General features: G+C 37.0%; 1 protein-coding gene across 1 annotated transcript in view; it reads left to right on the forward strand.

Moving 5' to 3' along the window:
- The window catches only part of LOC110954072 (phytanoyl-CoA hydroxylase-interacting protein-like), a 28983-nt gene that overhangs the window by 4125 nt on the left and 2982 nt on the right, over positions 1-21876 (forward strand). Inside the window, exons 2-4 of the mRNA XM_051959738.1 lie at positions 4188-4384; positions 6094-6268; positions 8623-8740. Coding sequence (XP_051815698.1) covers positions 4188-4384; positions 6094-6268; positions 8623-8740 — 490 coding nt within the window. The remainder of the gene's footprint in view (positions 1-4187; positions 4385-6093; positions 6269-8622; positions 8741-21876) is intronic.

Here is a 21876-nt window from a genome sequence, read left to right on the forward strand (position 1 = left end):
TTTGCGTAGCTCCTTCAGCGCTGTTATATAAGACTGTTCTATACAGAAACTGAAAACTTGAAGTGCAACAAAAAACAAACATAAAAGTCGGTTGTTTTGGGATTCAGATTCTATGCAGATGAGAAATGATGACTCATCCTGGTTTTCGACAAATTTAGATAAACATTTCTGTCCTCCTTAAAGGTCTTCCGTATTGAATTAATTTGTCGACCTGTGAGTCCTCTTCTCCACTAAAAGCTGTTATTAAAATGTCTCAACCAGGTCTTTGTTTGCTGTTCGGGGGCTTATTGATGTGTAAAAAGGTGGAAAGCAGACAGTGTAACCCTGATGAACAGGGCATTGTTTAACTCGCTGAGAGAAAGATGTTTTTCTGTTGGCACTTTCTCTCATTCCCAGCATGGTCTCGGTCTCAGTCTAGCCTGTGCATTGAGAGGAACAAAGGCGTGATTTTTTTCAAAAGGCCTGAGAGCCTCCATGCCTAGCGAGTGTGTATTGTGCTCCACACGTCTACAGTTCAGTTTTAGACCTACAGTAACACCGCAACTTAAAATGTAGGTGGTTCGTCTGTCTGAGCTGAGTGCCCACTTGTGCAGTCAGAAACTATCAGTGCTTCTATCATCTGCCAGCTCTTTTTTTCACATAATGCACCCGGCATCGGAGCTCAGGAAATTGATTCTCCGGCGTTAACCTTGATGGAAAGTTGACTTGTTTTGAATCCTGGACCCTAAGATGGAGCGCTATAATCTCACATGGCGTTACCGCTGGATAGTACATTTACATTGTTTAAACGGCCCAAATGAAAATCAAATTACTTTCCTCTTGCTGGTAAAGAGCGCTAACAAGTAATTCACAATATGAAGCCAGGTGTGACTGGAACAAATCCGACCACAGAGAGCCATTAGGATGGCCCTGTGTATGCATGTTAACAAGATTTTTATTGATCCTTCTGCATCTATTGCTATAGCACACTGTGGCATTTGACTCCACGCTGAGTAAAAGGGCAATACCCAATAAGGCCCATTTGTTAGGTTTTAGTAGACTAGTTTAAAGCTTTTTCTATTCATCTGTGTCCTGCATTTCGGCGCTCTGCTCAAGCATCTACAGTTCTCCGTCATTCTGAACCCCATGTGCTTGTGTGCATGGCATGACTAATCTGTGCTCCTGAGCTTTGAGCAAGGACCGAAAAACTGACTCTCGTTTTGCTTGGTCATGATGAGACAAAAAATCCCCCACATTTCTTTGCCTGCGCGGCATTGAAACAGAGAGCAAAAAGGCAAGATAACAGAAGCCTATTATAATACAGCGGCTTTATGGTGAAATTATGACTCAGTAAGAGCCACAAGTGCAAAACTGACACAAGTGCGAGGTACAATACCAGCACATAAATTTAAGTCAGTGTGAGGGTTTAGGCCTCCTGTGAGAGACTGGAAAAGGTTTTAGTCTCTCCCTTAGAGCCTGACCTTCATCCTGCTTGGCTTTCGCTCCTTCATCTTTCATCCTGTGCTCTCAGAGTCCCAGAGGATTCGGAACAGAGCTTAGCACTGGATCTCACAAAGCTGCTACCTGCAGGCGAGCCTAGCTGCAAGACATTATATTCAGATTCAAATTTGAGGGTCAGATTCATATTAGAATTCTTATTTTTTTATTTTGATGATGACTTTGTACAATCATAATGGCAGATTTTTGTGTGTCCTGAGCATTTCCTTTAATTTTCACCCCGTATACTGCGCCTGCTTTCCCTGATAGCATTGCTTTTAGCTTGACTGAGTTGCCTTAAAAAGTGCTAAGTAGGTAGTATCTATCTGAGTGTATTTGGAAAGCTCCACTGTGCCGGTGTAATGCCTCTATTTGCGGGTTAATTAGGAGAGCATTAGAGTAAACAGGAGGTAAATCAGCAGTGTGGAGTCACGGAGAGGAGGGAGGGCAAAGACCTGCATGGGGTCTCGTTTTTACGGGAAACATTGGTGTTGACATTAACTTTTTAAGGAGCAGAGGGCAACGGATCTACTCTGCTTCAGGCACAAAATACCACAAGTTAGCAGGTTTTCATCTCTGGTGTTTGTTTTAGGTTGGTGCTGTATACTACAGGTAGATAGGATACTTAAAGAAAGAAACTAGAAAGATGACTAATGAATTCTATTATGCTGCATTCAGGCATTTTTATATCTTGCAAGAAATCTTTGGCAATGATTCATCTGTCCCTGATGTCAGAGAATGACAACAAGCCCTGTCTTTTTCTTGTTTTTTTTTTTTTTTTTTAATTAAAGGTCAGCAACATCCAGTCTCAAGTGGGACTTCACTGTGCTGACTTGGTGCAACGTTTTCCATCAGATCAGACCTGTCATGTCTCACGTTGACCCTTTCAGTCTGAGCCAAACTTATCAGCTCAGAGGGGTTTAAGTATATTGAGACGGACTTAAAATGCAGACAGGCAATGGGATGAGATGTTTTCACAAATCAGAGAAGGGAGGAGTAGGAATGTCCGCATGAGGTCTGAGAGCCAAGCAGAGGGCAGCCAGCTGAGGATTTAACTGCTGGCCTGTGTACATTTTCACATCCTCAGGAATGCATTTCCCCCCAGTGCTGTTAGAATCTAGTTCAAACCGGGTACAGCAGCTACAGATAATAAATCCTATGCTTAATTAGAGACTTTCTGTCATGTAATTACTGAAAAGTCATCCCACAAGAAGCCAGTTGGATGTATTAAATTTCATTATAACGAGCAGCAGTCTGGTCTGAGTGTGGAACAATAGGAGGTCTTTGTTTTTAAGTTAAAGATGATTATGTTTGGTGATTAGGAAGTAGTGATTAGGACAAAAGCTAGTGGGGGGTCTGGTCTGGTTTGGTGGTAAAGAACATACATTTGTCTCCTATGTTTGGCATTTTAAGATCATCATAAGTCTATAACTGAAAAACTAAGACAGGATAAAACTGCAAGGCCACTCTCTTATTAGACGTTTCCAGCATATTGCACATTAGATCTGGAAATTAGCTTCAAAAGGAATCAGTCTCAAAAAGCTCAACTGTTTAAGTAGAGGTGAGACTGAAAAGCCCACACACCCAATTATGGGATTATTCCTTTATGTCATCCTCTCTCAGCTGATGAGCAGAGATGGATTTTTAATGCTTCAGTGCTTCTGCCATTGTTAACTCTCTAGCCATGTTGAGCATTCGCCCCCAAATACGGCATTCTTGCATTTTACTCACTCTTGTGTTTAGACCCCGGAGCGTGCACAGAAAACGCATTGTTGCGTTGCCAAGTGGGCGGCTCATCGTGTGACGCAAAGTCTATATTCATCCTAATTTGACAAAGCTCTCATTCAACTGTGTTTTGACATTTTCATTGGCCTCAGAAAGCCCCTTTGGGTTGTACGCTTTCTGCTGCGTGTTCTACTCACAGGGACTCATAATGCATGAAATCTGCGTAGCTCAGAAAATTGTAAGATTTACCCACGACTTTGATAGAAAGCAGTGTAGCAGTGGGGATTTTGTCTTGGCCAAATAGGCTAGGAATGAGAAGAGAAAAAAAACACAGTGAGATTGAAATTATCCCAAAGTTTACCCATGTTCTGTGACATTCACGGCCATTCTAAATGTTGGTGTTGCAGCCTCATTTTCAGGCTGGTAGCTTTTCTCCCTCCACGAAACCAATTATAAATGGATCAAACTCTGCTGAGAAGAAAGGGTAGTCAGGTATTTGAAATATTTAATGCCGCATATGTTCTGGAGAGTAGATAGGTATACGGGTGTCGAGGGACTGATGTGTTTCCATGGCAACATATATGGTAGTTGGCAATGCAGGCAGCTCCTTGTGTGTGCGTGTGTTGCATGGTGACTATATTACTGTGGATGTGGTTTGTGGACTAAATGCTATGGTAGCGTGGAAGGTTTATAGACGGTAAGAAAGAAAAGAGGGAAAGGAAAATTCTGAAGGTTGACTTCAAGATGAGACAAAAAATTAAAAGGTATGCTACAGACTTGAGTGAGATTTAGGATCACTAGTCAATGTCTCTTAACCTTAAAATCACAATCTGTTATTGACTTAAATTTAAATACTTATTTAAACACAAATTTAAATCCCCTTTGAAAGGATTTCAACAGTTAATATGAATTGGATCATTTTATTTTGATATATAATATTATTTTACCTGACATAGATAACATTGATTGTTTTCTCAACAAAACAGGAAGTAAATCCCAGGATGGCAGCATCTCTGAGATGGAGGAGCTTCCTGTTCCACAGAACATCAAGATCAGCAACATCACCTGCGACTCCTTCAAGATCTGCTGGGACATGGAGGCTCGCAGCAAGGAGCGCATCACGCACTACTTCATTGACCTGAACAAGAAGGAGAACAAAAACTCAAACAAGTTCAAACACAAGGTAATGCTGCAGGCAGATAAACACCTCGTTTAATGGTAACAGTGGTGAGATGACTCACCAAACGGCCTCATGTTAGAGCCAATGAATAAAGGTTGAAGCATGTGTCAAGAGTAAGAGGTTTTCCATTGAAAAATGAGAAATCACAATGTGCCTTTTGAAACTAGGCAAAGTGCCAGTATGAATTAGAATGCATCTTCACACACTGTTCACCAAATTTTGAAACAAAAATTATGAATAATGCTCTTAATAGCTTTGAACCATTTCATTATTTAACAAAGTAAAGGTCCTCTTTCGTTTAAAGCCTCTTGTCAAACAGGTGCACAGCCAAGTGAGCAGCAACAATAAATACAAATGACTAAATGCAGCTAAAAATAACTGTCACATGTTGCAGAAGAGACAAAGTTTCATGCAACATGCACAAACATGTGAGCTTCCAAGTAAACAATCACTTTGTATTGTCTTGAATGCTACATTCTTTCATGAGTGCAGCCTTTGATATTGGCAAAAGTAATGACTTCTGACAGTATTATGTACTTCTGGACATTGTTCCATGAGGATGGGACAGTGTATTTAAAACCTCTTCTGTCCAAAGCAACAGCGGTAAAACAATGTGTGAATACTGGTCATATTGAATTGATTTTTACTATTAAATATGCACACAGATAGACATATTTCCTACTTTTTTTAATGTGCTAGGAAAAAATACAGTTCCATAGTTTAATCCTATGTAAACAAAATATTTTGGCTAAATTTTAACAAAGACCAGACAGCTACATAAATCAATTTTAAGTAACTTACAAATATAAGAGATTCAAACCCTGATATACATTATCCACGTCTGTCATTTCTGTTTTTCTGCCTTACTCTATATTGCTTTGTCGGCTCAGTGATCTGGCGATGAATGACATTTTTCCCTTTAAGTCCTCAAGCCTCATCACATTAGCGATATAGACAGATATTGCAATGCTATGAACATCTGGAATGTTGATAATCCTTGATGTCTGAAAAGTGAAACGATTGTTCTGAAGCTCTGACACCATGTTTTACCTCGAGACGACCTTACTTTTCATGCTCGACACAGAAAAAAGGCTCATTTCAAGCTGGTTTTGTTCAAAGAGTCTGCAGCAAGCTGTTGCTTGGAGCTCTGATAAGCTAATACCACTCGCACAGCCTCTTTCTGCCTCCAAGTAATTGCTCCGGCAAGACAGTGGCTCCTTCAGTGGATAGCCGGTGATCTGTTTTGGTAATCTTACAGTTGTGTTTCATCAGCCTTCCTTCTTCTAGTCTTGCTGTCGCTTCCGAGGTGCTGCTGTCGCTGAGTGTTTCTCCTCTTTCTGCTCTGTTCTTCTAGGAGCCCCCATACTAGTATTTTGATTTCGGTGCAGAGACGGTGTTGGTGGATTAATGGACTGACTCTGTTGCTAGGCAGGGGCTCTCGGTCCAATCAATGAGCTGCTAAGACCCACTGATACTAGGGTGGTGGGGGGTTGTTGGTGAAGAGAATAGGTTCCATACATGCAAAAATGAAGCCACAAGTATCACCTGCAGCCAGCAACATGTGTCAAAATAGGAATGTGTGGACTGCAAAATCCCTGCATGTGTCAGAAATACAGCCATAAAAGGAGTCTCTCTTGACTCATTCCTTCTTGTCACCTGTCACCTCTTTCTTTTTTCTTTTTTTTTCCATCCACCCTCCACTCTCCCTGCAGGACGTTCCTACCAAGCTCGTGGCCAAGGCAGTGCCGCTGCCCATGACGATCCGAGGCCACTGGTTCCTGAGCCCACGCACAGAGTACACTGTGGCCGTCCAAACTGCATCAAAACAGACTGACGGAGACTACGCTGTCTCCGAGTGGAGTGAGATCATCGAGTTCTGCACTGCCGGTGAGTAATACACGGCTTACAGTGTAATGAATACATACATTTTCAGCATCATGAGTGCAGTCTTGGATTTTGGCTGAATCACAGAGAACAATAACAGAAAAGATGAAGCACAATATTGAGAGATGAATATTAAAGGGAGGCTAATATGAGTGTGGGGAGGGGGTGGAAGGAGGGATGGATGGAAAAATGGAGGAGGGGTTGATGAGGGGGAAAGAGGGATTTGAGAAATGAGGGGAGCTGTGCTGTATATCTTCTGATGCAGAGGTCACAGAGTTCAGCATCACTGGCGAGGGGCTTAGAGTGGGGGAGGGGAGAGGAAGGAGATGATGGCATGGAGACTGGAGGGTGGAATTTATCAGAGAGGGTGGGGAGGGTCATCCCAGTGGCCTGGAGGTCTGAGATGATGTCCTTGGTTCAATTCCACCTCAGGATCTTTGTCGACACATTAGACTCCATCAGTCTTCACTTTGAACTGTCAAAGTACTAGAGTCAACCATGATAGCAGCTTTTTGAGGAGTTAATCATCATGCTAACAACCCATCCATCTGTCCATTAGCTTATAGCTGCTTTAACTTGTACAGGGTTGCAGGGGCTGGAGGTTAAAACAGTGCGCTGCAGGGCTAACAGGGAAACAGACAACCATGCACAATGCTGACACTTGTGGCCGATTCATAATCCCTAATTAACCTTCCATGCATGTCTTTGAAATGTGAAGGAAGTCAGAGAAGAAACATGCAGGCACATGGAGAAGATGCAAACTCTACACAAAAATTAATCCAGAACTTTCTTCTTATGAGGCGACAGTGCCAACAACTGGCAACTAATATTTGCTAAATGGCAACTAAAAAGAAAAGGTAGCTGTTTGTAATACACCAGCTAATTTTATTTGGCTTAAATCAGACCACATGCTTTTAAGAAAGCACCATTCAGCAGGTTAAAGTGCCACTTTCTGCTGGACTGAACGACAAAGGTAGCCTGACAGAACCAGGCCCCTATATTAAATAAGTCAGAAAGCCTTGGAGTCTTGTCAGTCTTTTCTTCAGGAGGAAATGACATCATGTGGAGCAGGTCATGTGATCTGGAATTAACACATTACTTTGAGAGGTGTTTTTTGAAATTGATTTCTCAGACACAGATACAATTTGTTACTTTCCATATAAAATTTGATATATTGCCAAAAAAGAAATATCTGTCATTATTATCTCAACTTATTCAATTTTTTTTGATTGTGTTCTTTTTATTAAGCTCATTTTATTATTGTTTTGCTAATTAGAAGGTGATTGTTATTAAATTTGGACAATTATTTAGTTGACATTTTAGTCATATGCAGATATTTTTTTATTAATAAATGATTGTTTCCATAATAAATAATTATGGAGTTTGTAAAGACATTATGTTTTTTGGTTTTTTAAATTTTGATAAAAATGTATGCTAGATATATCCTACAGTCTTTAAAAGTCCCTCAGTTATATATATTGAAGTTGATGCTAAAAATGACTATAAGGAGAAAAAAATTAAAGATTGTATTCAACACTACAAAAGTAACTTTGTGCAAAAAATTCAATGTCTGGACCAAAGTGGTCCAGTGGTGAAAACAAACCGAAAAAAATCCAAAATCACAAAGGGGAAGGGCAGAGGAAGCAGTTTAGATAGAAGCAAGGAGAGTGCGTATGATGAAGACACAGGAAGAGAGTGTGATGAAGGAGAATGCTTAATGATGTTGCTCATCCTCTACATCCCAGGTGGGCAATAGATGCCTACCTTCTATCGCTGTAAAAGTCCTGTCTTCAGAACAAGCACAGGTCATATTCTGAAAGGTACATTGTCAAATTCATTTTTCCTGGTTATAGGCAGCCCTTGCTTTCCCTCCATGTCTTCAGCCTTTTGTAAAATAAAAATCGACTTGTCTGACATTAAAGATTTAAAGCGTAAGAACACTGCATGTCTATTCAGGATACTGGGAGTTTTACTGAGTCATCTGTGTTGTTGTGTTTGGTGCTCGTGGGATGGAGAAAATACCTTCATCATGATAAAAAAAAAGACATTTTGGACAAAATCCACACCCATTTGGCAGTTTCTCTGGTGGTGGGCGAAAATAGAATATTTTACAGGACTTCAAGTGTTTTTGGTCTAAATGCTGAGTCATAGCAACCTATGAATATGGAGAAATTAAGGAGGAAAGAATCTTTGATGCACTGTTTATATTACATCCTTCCTAGAGCATACAGTCACTCACGCTTTTTGTTTCTAAATAATTTAATGTTCTCTAATGGCATTCGTGCATTAGTTTTCTAATCCTCCTCATAATGATATATAGATTTTTCACAGTGGTAGGTGTTTGTGTCTGTTTCCAGATTACTCCACAGTGCATCTAAACCAGCTGCTGGAAAAGGCGGAGGTCATCGCCGGGCGGATGCTGCGTTTCTCCGTCTTCTATAGAAACCAGAATAAAGAGTATTTCGACCACGCCAGGTAGGCATACATTTACCCATAATAATAATTCCACAATTTTATAAATATATCAAGAAGAGAGCAGTTTATAACTAAAACTGTCAGATTTTTTCTTTATATTGCTGCCTTCAAATAGCTGCCTCCATCTATTTTCTATTTTGGCTTGTTTTGCACAGGCTCACTCCACTTTATCTTTCCAGTTTCTTTGTTAATCAAAATGTCACTGCCTGGATAATATTCAGTTTATGTAGAATTTTGGTAATATGACAAGCAATTTCATAGATTTATTCATGTGTTCTACTAACTGTGCTATGTATCTTTCTTTTGTTTTTGACATACAGCATAAATCTTATGTAGCATTTTTGTTTTGTTTTGTTTTTCATATATCCTTGGAACATCACATTTCTTACTTTCAAGGACTGACGTTTTATGATACAGCATTATTGCTGTTATTTTTACAGTTGTGTTTTTCAAAATATTTGGGTAAGTGACAGTCTGAGCTATGATTTCTGAATATTTACCAGAATAAATAGTCTGGAGCACAGATTTCTAGCGTCTCAGTCTTTCTTGTTTCTGGTTTGTAGTGCTATAGTAATGTAGTATTTTGCACAATACTTAATATATAGACTTATTTATGTATTCTATTGTTGTTATTATTGTAAAGATAATTATTTCTAACTAAACACTTATGTTTTTTCTCGAACATGCATTAGTTAATTCACAATATTGCCATATGCTGGTGCTCTTACTGACCTTAGAGCCATGTGATGTTACTTGACACCAACATGACCTTTAAGCTTGGACTGAGTTGCAGTTAGCATTAATATGCTGCTGTCATAACAACGCAGTGATGCAGATAGTATATTGAGAATAAAATATTGTACTGAAATGCATTTGGGGCTACAAACAGCATGCTGGCCACGTAATTTTGGGGGTTAATGTCTTTCCCTCCAGCTGCTGGAAAAAGCAAAAAAGAAATTCAGCTGGAGGGAGCAGCTGTACAAAGCATGCTGATTAGTTCAATAAATCCAACACACAGTTACTACAGCAGCCAGCCAGTTCCTCCAATAACCACCTCTGCACACATACACACAGCAGAATGTACATTTTTTTCCCTCCACCTTGTGATTTCTCTGAAACAAGCCAGACTCTGGTGTAACTCTGCCTGACAATAGCAGACAGTTGTTAGGGAGATGTGGGCAAAAAAGGAGAAAAAAGGAGGAGAGTGTGACAGACAGAGGAGAGAGGAATATGTCTGCAGTAGCTTACTACTGTTTACTGAGGCTGTAAACCATTTACTCTGCTGTTATAGTGTATATTGGTTATTGTCTGGTTTTGCACAAGTACAAATTCTCCAGCCTCCTGTTTTTTTCTCGTCTTTTAATGGTGTTGTTTTTTCACCTCATATCTCCTGTCCATCCTGCCCCTCAGAGGAAATGCTCACCGCTTTACACAAAGCACATTTTCTGAATTAGAGCCACAGCTTGTGAGCACTCTTTTGTTGGCGCTAGATGGCATGACGTCACTTGGACAGTCTTTTTCCCTTTTGCTGAATTGCAGCCGTTACAGAAAGTGCTCCTGTTAAACTGCACCATCATGTGGGGAGCAACAGTACTGACTTTAGCCTCAGCTCCTGTGACCTGTGGTAGCAGCTGAATAGCTCCCCAATGGCCACAACAAAGCATGAATTATGGATGTAATACCAACCCCTGGAGTGACAGATGTATAATTACAGTTCATAACTAGAAAAGCACTCAGAGTGCAGTACTGTGCCAAGGCTGCTCAGTTCACTAGAACATCACGGTTTAGACATAGTAAACTATAACATTTTAGTGATATTTTTAACGACATACTAAACTATGACCTTTTTTTCACATTTTGGACGACATACTAAACTATGATGTTTTCGGTCAAATTTTGGACGACATACTAAACTATGACGTTTTTGTCACATTTTGGATGACATACTAAACTATGACGTTTTTGTCACATTTTGGTTGACATACTAAACTATGACATTTTTACATTTTGGTCGACACTAAACTATGACGTTTTTGGTAAAAAATTTGGACGACATACCAAACTATGATGTTTTCGGTCAAATTTTGGACGACATACTAAACTATGATGTTTTTGTCACATTTTGGACGACATATTAAACTATGACGTTTTTTTCTACATTTTGGACAACATATTAAACGATGACATTTTTGTCACATTTTGGACGGCATGCTGAACTATGACGTTTTCGGTCACATTTTGGACGACATACTAAACTATGACGTTTTTTCAACATTTTGGATGACATACTATACGATGACATTTTTGTCACATTTTGGACGACATACTAAACTATGACGTTTTTGTCACATTTTGGATGACATACTAAACTATGACGTTTTTGTCACATTTTGGTTGACATACTAAACTATGACATTTTTACATTTTGGTTGACATACTAAACTATGACATTTTTACATTTTGGTTGACATACTAAACTATGACATTTTTACATTTTGGTCGACACTAAACTATGACGTTTTTGGTAAAAATTTGGACAACATACCAAACTATGATGTTTTTGGTCAAATTTTGGACAACACATGGGGGCACCTGTATAGCTCAGTGGGTTAAGCAAGTGAACCATATGTAGGGGCTGGTCTCTGACAAAGCAGCCTGGGTTCGATTCCCAGTTGTGGCCCTTTGCTGCATGTCTTCCCCATTTCCTTTCTCTCTCTATCTCTCCTATCCAATGAAGCCGAGAAAAGGCCAAAAAATATTTAAAAAAATTGGACGACACGCTAAACTATAACGTTTTGACGACATACTAAACTATGAAATTTTTACAAATTTTGGACGACATACTAAACTATGAAGTTTTTGTCACATTTTGGACGACATACTAAACTATGACGTTTATATCACATTTTGGTTGACATACTAAACTATGATGTTTTCAGTCAAATTTTGGATGGCATACTAAACTATGACGTTTTTTCAACATTTTGGACGACATACTATACGATGACATTTTTGTCACATTTTGGACGACATACTAAACTATGACGTTTATATCACATTTTGGTTGACATACTAAACTATGATGCTTTCAGTCAAATTTTGGACGACATACTAAACTATGACATTTTGTCAGCATTTTGGATGACATACTAAACGTTGATATTTTCGGTCAAATTTTGGACGACATACTAAACTATGATGTTTTTGTCACATTTTGGACGACATACTAAACTATGACGTTTTTGTCACATTTTGAACAACATACTAAACTATGACAATTTCAGTCAAATTTTGGACGACATACTAAACTATGACATTTTTGTCACATTTTGGACGACATATTAAACTATGACGTTTTTTTCTACATTTTGGACAACATATTAAACGATGACATTTTTGTCACATTTTGGACGGCATGCTGAACTATGACGTTTTCGGTCAAATTTTGGACGACATACTAAACTATGACGTTTTTTCAACATTTTGGACGACATACTATACGATGACATTTTTGTCACATTTTGGACGACATACTAAACTATGACGTTTTTGTCACATTTTGGACGACATACTAAACTATGACGTTTTTGTCACATTTTGGTTGACATACTAAACTATGACGTTTTTGTCACATTTTGGTTGACATACTAAACTATGACGTTTTTTCAACATTTTGGACGACATACTATACGATGACATTTTTGTCACATTTTGGACGACATACTAAACTATGACGTTTTTGTCACATTTTGGACGACATACTAAACTATGACGTTTTTGTCACATTTTGGTTGACATACTAAACTATGACGTTTTTTCAACATTTTGGACGACATACTATACGATGACATTTTTGTCACATTTTGGACGACATACTAAACTATGACGTTTTTGTCACATTTTGGTTGACATACTAAACTATGACGTTTTTGTCACATTTTGGTTGACATACTAAACTATGACGTTTTTTCAACATTTTGGACGACATACTATACGATGACATTTTTGTCACATTTTGGACGACATACTAAACTATGACGTTTTTGTCACATTTTGGACGACATACTAAACTATGACGTTTTTGTCACATTTTGGTTGACATACTAAACTATGACGTTTTTTCAACATTTTGGACGACATACTATACGATGACATTTTTGTCACATTTTGGACGACATACTAAACTATGACGTTTTTGTCACATTTTGAACAACATACTAAACTATGACAATTTCAGTCAAATTTTGGACGACATACTAAACTATGACATTTTTGTCACATTTTGGACGACATATTAAACTATGACGTTTTTTTCTACATTTTGGACAACATATTAAACGATGACATTTTTGTCACATTTTGGACGGCATGCTGAACTATGACGTTTTCGGTCAAATTTTGGACGACATACTAAACTATGACGTTTTTTCAACATTTTGGACGACATACTATACGATGACATTTTTGTCACATTTTGGACGACATACTAAACTATGACGTTTTTGTCACATTTTGGACGACATACTAAACTATGACGTTTTTGTCACATTTTGGTTGACATACTAAACTATGACGTTTTTGTCACATTTTGGTTGACATACTAAACTATGACGTTTTTTCAACATTTTGGACGACATACTATACGATGACATTTTTGTCACATTTTGGACGACATACTAAACTATGACGTTTTTGTCACATTTTGGACGACATACTAAACTATGACGTTTTTTCAACATTTTGGACGACATACTATACGATGACATTTTTGTCACATTTTGGACGACATACTAAACTATGACATTTTTGTCACATTTTGGACGACATATTAAACTATGACGTTTTTTTCTACATTTTGGACAACATATTAAACGATGACATTTTTGTCACATTTTGGACGGCATGCTGAACTATGACGTTTTCGGTCAAATTTTGGACGACATACTAAACTATGACGTTTTTTCAACATTTTGGACGACATACTATACGATGACATTTTTGTCACATTTTGGACGACATACTAAACTATGACGTTTTTGTCACATTTTGGACGACATACTAAACTATGACGTTTTTGTCACATTTTGGTTGACATACTAAACTATGACGTTTTTGTCACATTTTGGTTGACATACTAAACTATGACGTTTTTTCAACATTTTGGACGACATACTATACGATGACATTTTTGTCACATTTTGGACGACATACTAAACTATGACGTTTTTGTCACATTTTGGACGACATACTAAACTATGACGTTTTTGTCACATTTTGGTTGACATACTAAACTATGACGTTTTTTCAACATTTTGGACGACATACTATACGATGACATTTTTGTCACATTTTGGACGACATACTAAACTATGACGTTTTTGTCACATTTTGAACAACATACTAAACTATGACAATTTCAGTCAAATTTTGGACGACATACTAAACTATGACATTTTTGTCACATTTTGGACGACATATTAAACTATGACGTTTTTTTCTACATTTTGGACAACATATTAAACGATGACATTTTTGTCACATTTTGGACGGCATGCTGAACTATGACGTTTTCGGTCAAATTTTGGACGACATACTAAACTATGACGTTTTTTCAACATTTTGGACGACATACTATACGATGACATTTTTGTCACATTTTGGACGACATACTAAACTATGACGTTTTTGTCACATTTTGGACGACATACTAAACTATGACGTTTTTGTCACATTTTGGTTGACATACTAAACTATGACGTTTTTGTCACATTTTGGTTGACATACTAAACTATGACGTTTTTTCAACATTTTGGACGACATACTATACGATGACATTTTTGTCACATTTTGGACGACATACTAAACTATGACGTTTTTGTCACATTTTGGACGACATACTAAACTATGACGTTTTTGTCACATTTTGGTTGACATACTAAATTATGACGTTTTTGTCACATTTTGGTTGACATACTAAACTATGACGTTTTTTCAACATTTTGGACGACATACTATACGATGACATTTTTGTCACATTTTGGACGACATACTAAACTATGACGTTTTTGTCACATTTTGGACGACATACTAAACTATGACGTTTTTGTCACATTTTGGTTGACATACTAAACTATGACATTTTTACATTTTGGTTGACATACTAAACTATGACATTTTTACATTTTGGTCGACACTAAACTATGACGTTTTTGGTAAAAATTTGGATGACATACCAAACTATGATGTTTTTGGTCAAATTTTGGACAACACTTGGGGGCACCTGTATAGCTCAGTGGGTTAAGCAAGTGAACCATATGTAAGGGCTGGTCTCTGACAAAACAGCCTGGGTTCGATTCCCAGTTGTGGCCCTTTGCTGCATGTCTTCCCCATTTCCTTTCTCTCTCTATCTCTCCTATCCAATGAAGCCGAGAAAAGGCCAAAAAATAATATTAAAAAAAATTGGACGACACACTAAACTATAACGTTTTGACGACATACTAAACTATGAAATTTTTACAAATTTTGGACAACATACTAAACTATGACGTTTTTGGTCAAATTTTGGATGACACATCTATGACGTTTTTTCACCATTTTGGACGACTTACTAAATTTACATACTAAACGTCATAGTTTAGTATGTATGACGTTTTTGGTCAAAATTTGGACGACATACTAAACTATGACGTTTTTGTTCAAATTTTGGACGACATACTAAACTATGACGTTTATATCACATTTTGGTTGACATACTAAACTATGATGCTTTCAGTCAAATTTTGGACGACATACTAAACTATGACATTTTTACATTTTGGTCGACACTAAACTATGACGTTTTTGGTAAAAATTTGGACGACATACCAAACTATGATGTTTTTGGTCAAATTTTGGACAATACATGGGGGCACCTGTATAGCTCAGTGGGTTAAGCAAGTGAACCATATGTAGGGGCTGGTCTCTGACAAAACAGCCTGGGTTCGATTCCCAGTTGTGGCCCTTTGCTGCATGTCTTCCCCATTTCCTTTCTCTCTCTATCTCTCCTATCCAATGAAGCCGAGAAAAGGCCAAAAAATAATATTAAAAAAAATTGGACGACACACTAAACTATAACGTTTTGACGACATACTAAACTATGAAATTTTTACAAATTTTGGACGACATACTAAACTATGAAGTTTTTGTCACATTTTGGACGACATACTAAACTATGACGTTTATATCACATTTTGGTTGACATACTAAACTATGATGTTTTCAGTCAAATTTTGGATGGCATACTAAACTATGACGTTTTTTCAACATTTTGGACGACATACTATACGATGACATTTTTGTCACATTTTGGACGACATACTAAACTATGACGTTTTTGTCACATTTTGGACGACATATTAAACTGACGTTTTTTTCTACATTTTGGACAACATATTAAACGATGACATTTTTGTCACATTTTGGACGGCATGCTGAGCTGTGACGTTTTTGTCACATTTTGGTTGACATACTAAACTATGACATTTTTACATTTTGGTTGACATACCAAACTATGACATTTTTACATTTTGGTCGACACTAAACTATGACGTTTTTGGTAAAAATTTGGACGACATACCAAACTATGATGTTTTTGGTCAAATTTTGGACAATACATGGGGGCACCTGTATAGCTCAGTGGGTTAAGCAAGTGAACCATATGTAGGGGCTGGTCTCTGACAAAACAGCCTGGGTTCGATTCCCAGTTGTGGCCCTTTGCTGCATGTCTTCCCCAGTTCCTTTCTCTCTCTATCTCTCCTATCCAATGAAGCCGAGAAAAGGCCAAAAAATAATATTTAAAAAAATTGGACGACACACTAAACTATAACGTTTTGACGACATACTAAACTATGAAATTTTTACAAATTTTGGACAACATACTAAACTATGACGTTTTTGGTCAAATTTTGGATGACACATCTATGACGTTTTTTCACCATTTTGGACGACTTACTAAATTTACATACTAAACGTCATAGTTTAGTATGTATGACGTTTTTGGTCAAAATTTGGACGACATACTAAACTATGACGTTTTTGTTCAAATTTTGGACGACATACTAAACTATGACGTTTATATCACATTTTGGTTGACATACTAAACTATGATGCTTTCAGTCAAATTTTGGACGACATACTAAACTATGACATTTTTACATTTTGGTCGACACTAAACTATGACGTTTTTGGTAAAAATTTGGACGACATACCAAACTATGATGTTTTTGGTCAAATTTTGGACAATACATGGGGGCACCTGTATAGCTCAGTGGGTTAAGCAAGTGAACCATATGTAGGGGCTGGTCTCTGACAAAACAGCCTGGGTTCGATTCCCAGTTGTGGCCCTTTGCTGCATGTCTTCCCCATTTCCTTTCTCTTTCTATCTCTCCTATCCAATGAAGCCGAGAAAAGGCCAAAAAATAATATTAAAAAAAATTGGACGACACACTAAACTATAACGTTTTGACGACATACTAAACTATGAAATTTTTACAAATTTTGGACAACATACTAAACTATGACGTTTTTGGTCAAATTTTGGATGACACATCTATGACGTTTTTTCACCATTTTGGACGACTTACTAAATTTACATACTAAACGTCATAGTTTAGTATGTATGACGTTTTTGGTCAAAATTTGGACGACATACTAAACTATGACGTTTTTGTTCAAATTTTGGACGACATACTAAACTATGACGTTTATATCACATTTTGGTTAACATACTAAACTATGATGCTTTCAGTCAAATTTTGGACGACATACTAAACTATGACATTTTGTCAGCATTTTGGATGACATACTAAACGTTGATATTTTCGGTCAAATTTTGGACGACATACTAAACTATGACGTTTTTTCAACATTTTGGACGACATACTAAATTATGATATTTTCGGTCAAATTTTGGACAACATACTAAACTATGACGTTTTTGTCACATTTTGGTTGACATACTAAACTATGATGCTTTCAGTCAAATTTTGGACGACATACTAAACTATGACATTTTGTCAGCATTTTGGATGACATACTAAACGTTGATATTTTCGGTCAAATTTTGGACGACATACTAAACTATGACGTTTTTTCAACATTTTGGACGACATACTAAATTATGATATTTTCGGTCAAATTTTGGACGACGTACTAAATTATGACGTTTTTTCAACATTTTGGATGACATACTAAACTATGACGTTTTTTCAACATTTTGGACGACGTACTAAACTATGACGTTTTTTCAACATTTTGGATGACATACTAAACTATGACATTTTGTCAGCATTTTGGATGACATACTAAACGTTGATATTTTCGGTCAAATTTTGGACGACATACTAAACTATGACGTTTTTTCAACATTTTGGACGACATACTAAATTATGATATTTTCGGTCAAATTTTGGACGACGTACTAAATTATGACGTTTTTTCAACATTTTGGATGACATACTAAACTATGACGTTTTTTCAACATTTTGGACGACATACTAAATTATGATATTTTCGGTCAAATTTTGGACGACGTACTAAACTATGACGTTTTTGTCACATTTTGGATGACATACGGTACGATGACATTTTTGTCACATTTTGGACGACATACTAAACTATGACGTTTTTTCAACATTTTGGACGACATACTAAACTATGACATTTTGTCAGCATTTTGGATGACATACTAAACGTTGATATTTTCGGTCAAATTTTGGACGACATACTAAACTATGACGTTTTTTCAACATTTTGGACGACATACTAAATTATGATATTTTCGGTCAAATTTTGGACGACGTACTAAATTATGACGTTTTTTCAACATTTTGGATGACATACTAAACTATGACGTTTTTTCAACATTTTGGACGACATACTAAATTATGATATTTTCGGTCAAATTTTGGACGACGTACTAAACTATGACGTTTTTGTCACATTTTGGACGACATACTAAACTATGACGTTTTTTCAACATTTTGGACGACATACTAAACTATGACGTTTTTTCAACATTTTGGACGACACACTAAACTATGACATTTTTGTCACATTTTGGACGACATACTAAAATATGCTGGCAGTTCAGAACAATAAACCTCAACAGCCACCTCACAAAATTATTCTTAAGAATCATACTGCTCAGAATAAGAAACTAAGTTTAACCAGAGATTAGTGAAGAGCAGGTTTATTAAACGCAATATACATTTAAAGAAATATTATGGAACGGTCAATTGAAGTACAACAAGACTTATCCATGTGTTTCATCAATTACACCCAAGCATTCAACACAGTAAAACATCAAGCAATAATCCAGATGCTAAGGGACATGAACATAGATGGAAAGGATTCACAAATGATAGAAAATCTCCATCGGCCACAAAGTACCGCAGTGAAATCAAACAATGAAATTGGTGAAGAACAACCAATAAAATGAGAACTTAGACAGGGATGTGTACTGTCACCTGACTTATTCTCCTTGTACAGTGAATACATCATAAGATAAATACAAGGCTTATCCAGAGTAACCATCAGAGGTTATAACATAAATAACATACGATATGCAGATGACATTGTGTTGATAGTGAACATCGAAGAAAACTTAAAAACCCTAGTATCCATAATTAATACAGAGCCAAAAACTTGGTCTGTCTTTAAAAAGAAAGCAAACAAGTAATGGTAATTTCAAAGAAAAATGTCATCCCAACCTGTAACAGAATTAGAAAAAGAAATACTGAAGGTGGTTCTTCAATTCAAATATCTCAGTTCATGGATAACATCAGATGGAAGATGAGAAACAGACATGAAATGTAGAGTAGCAATGGCAAGAACAGCATTTACAAAAATGAAAAATATACTGACAAATAAGAAAATAGCAATTCACGTCCGTATGAGGACTCTCAGCTGTTACTTCCTACAGTTCTGATGTACGGATGTAAATCTTGGAACATAAATAATACAATGTCAAACAAAATCACTGCAGCAGAGGTTTGGTTTTACAGATGCATGCGGTGTATATCTTACACAGACAGAATAACCAATGAAGATGTTTTAAAAACACTAAACACAAATTATAGAATAGAATAGAATCACTTTATTCATCCCCGAAGGGAAATTCAATTGTCTGGGTTCTTATCTGTTTAATTTTGAATTGACTGCTGACTGCTGATGGCAAGAAAGATTTCCTAAATCTTCCAGTCCTGCAGTGCAGGGATAGGAGCCATCCCCTGATGTTTTGTTGTTCACTGAGGCAGATGTGAAGTGGATGATCCATGTTTGTCAGAATGGCCTCCATCTTGCTCAGTGCCCGTCTCTCCACGTCATCCTCCAATGTGTTCAATTTGAATACATTATATACACTATATATAGTTTATATAATACATTATATACACTACTGAACAAAATTAAGAAATATCTTAAGGAAAGAGACAATGGACTATATCGTCACAACAGGAAAAATTAATGGGAAGAGAGGATGAGGCAGACAGAGAATGAAAATGATACGGATTTACATCATGGCTACACATGGAACAGGCAGCAGTCACAATTCAGACAGCAAAAGATCGAAGGAGCTGGAGAGAAATTATCGCCTACGCTGAATGGCATGGCACTGGACTGATCGACAGAACTATGACGTTTTAGTGATATTTTTGATGTTTATTCATTTATTCCTTGTACGATTTCCAACCGATAAATCAGTCAAATTGTAGTAGAATCGCAATCACGTAATCGTCAGTAGGTAACTGACAGTGTTCACTTGTTGTCATGGTTACAGCGACGCCGTGCCGTCAGTTATATCTCCCAATGGGGATTCCTTAACAAAGCCATGGATCCAGACTATAAGTCGCATCACTGTGAGAATATAATCATCCAAATCCGTTAGTCCGTTTTTGAGTAATGTTTCACACAGACAGATAGACAGACAGATGCCAATCGTCACGTAATTAGAGATTTGGAGCTCAGATTCCCTCTGTGGTGAAAATAGGCAGCTGCCACAGAAGCATTCATTACTTTGACTGTTCGTCAGTTAATCTGAAAGCCGATTAGTTTTGTAGCAGTTTCCCATGATCATAAAGAAATATTCAGTTTTTCAGTGGAGCAATTTTCTCTCAAAAGATTTCTGTGAGACAAACTGATCTTGGCTAATATGATTACCGCAGAGCTCCAGAAATAGTGAAACTGGATACAGCACGTATTCCAGGCAGAGTTCACTTAGCTTATTGTGTTATGAGACTCAGGACTCAGACTGCATCTTGCACATTTAATCAGCTTGTTTCCCATGTGTCGCACTGTCTCAAACACTCTGATGATTACACTGAAAGTCGGTATCACTGCCATCCTGCATTTAGAAAATTACTTTGAATACAAAAGCTGCAGATAAAATTTTTGGCTTATTTTCCATCTGAAAGATGGGCCCAAAAGGAAAACTGATGACAGATTTGATAAACAGCTGGGTCAATATAGCATTGTGGGACTTTTTGTAACATGGTTGACAGGTATCACAGTTGACATTTTATTGGTTTTCAGGCCTAAAATTAATATGGCCACCTATTACCAAACACCACATGGCATTTTTACAGAAAGATTCTTTTAAAATATGATATATACAATTGAGTAAAATTGAAATTGAAAGTTGTGTATAAAGATATTGTAGTAAACCTGGTGACATGCCATAAATCCACACTTGACTCACACACTACTTTATATTAAATAACTAAAAGTAAAGCCTTGGATTCTTGTTAGTTGTTTCTTCTGGAGGAAATGACATCATGTGGAGCAGGTCATGTGATCTGGAATTAACACACTTCCTGGAGAGGTGTTTTTGTAATGAGTAACTTAGTTGAAAGTGATTTCTCAGTCACAGATACAATTAGTTATTTTCCATATGAAATTTGGAGCAAAGAATCTCAGAATCCTTGATGCACAATTTTTTGAAAAAGCTTATTTTATTATCCTTTAGCTAATTAGGAGGTGGTTGTTATTAAATTTGGAAGGTTAGTTATTTGACATTTTAGTGATATCCAGTTTTTTTATTAATAAGTGTTTCCTTATTAAATAATTATGGAAATTGTAAAGACATGAGCATAATAAACCTA

Source organism: Acanthochromis polyacanthus, chromosome 15, assembly GCF_021347895.1.
Source record: "Acanthochromis polyacanthus isolate Apoly-LR-REF ecotype Palm Island chromosome 15, KAUST_Apoly_ChrSc, whole genome shotgun sequence".
Lineage (NCBI taxonomy): Eukaryota > Metazoa > Chordata > Actinopteri > Pomacentridae > Acanthochromis > Acanthochromis polyacanthus.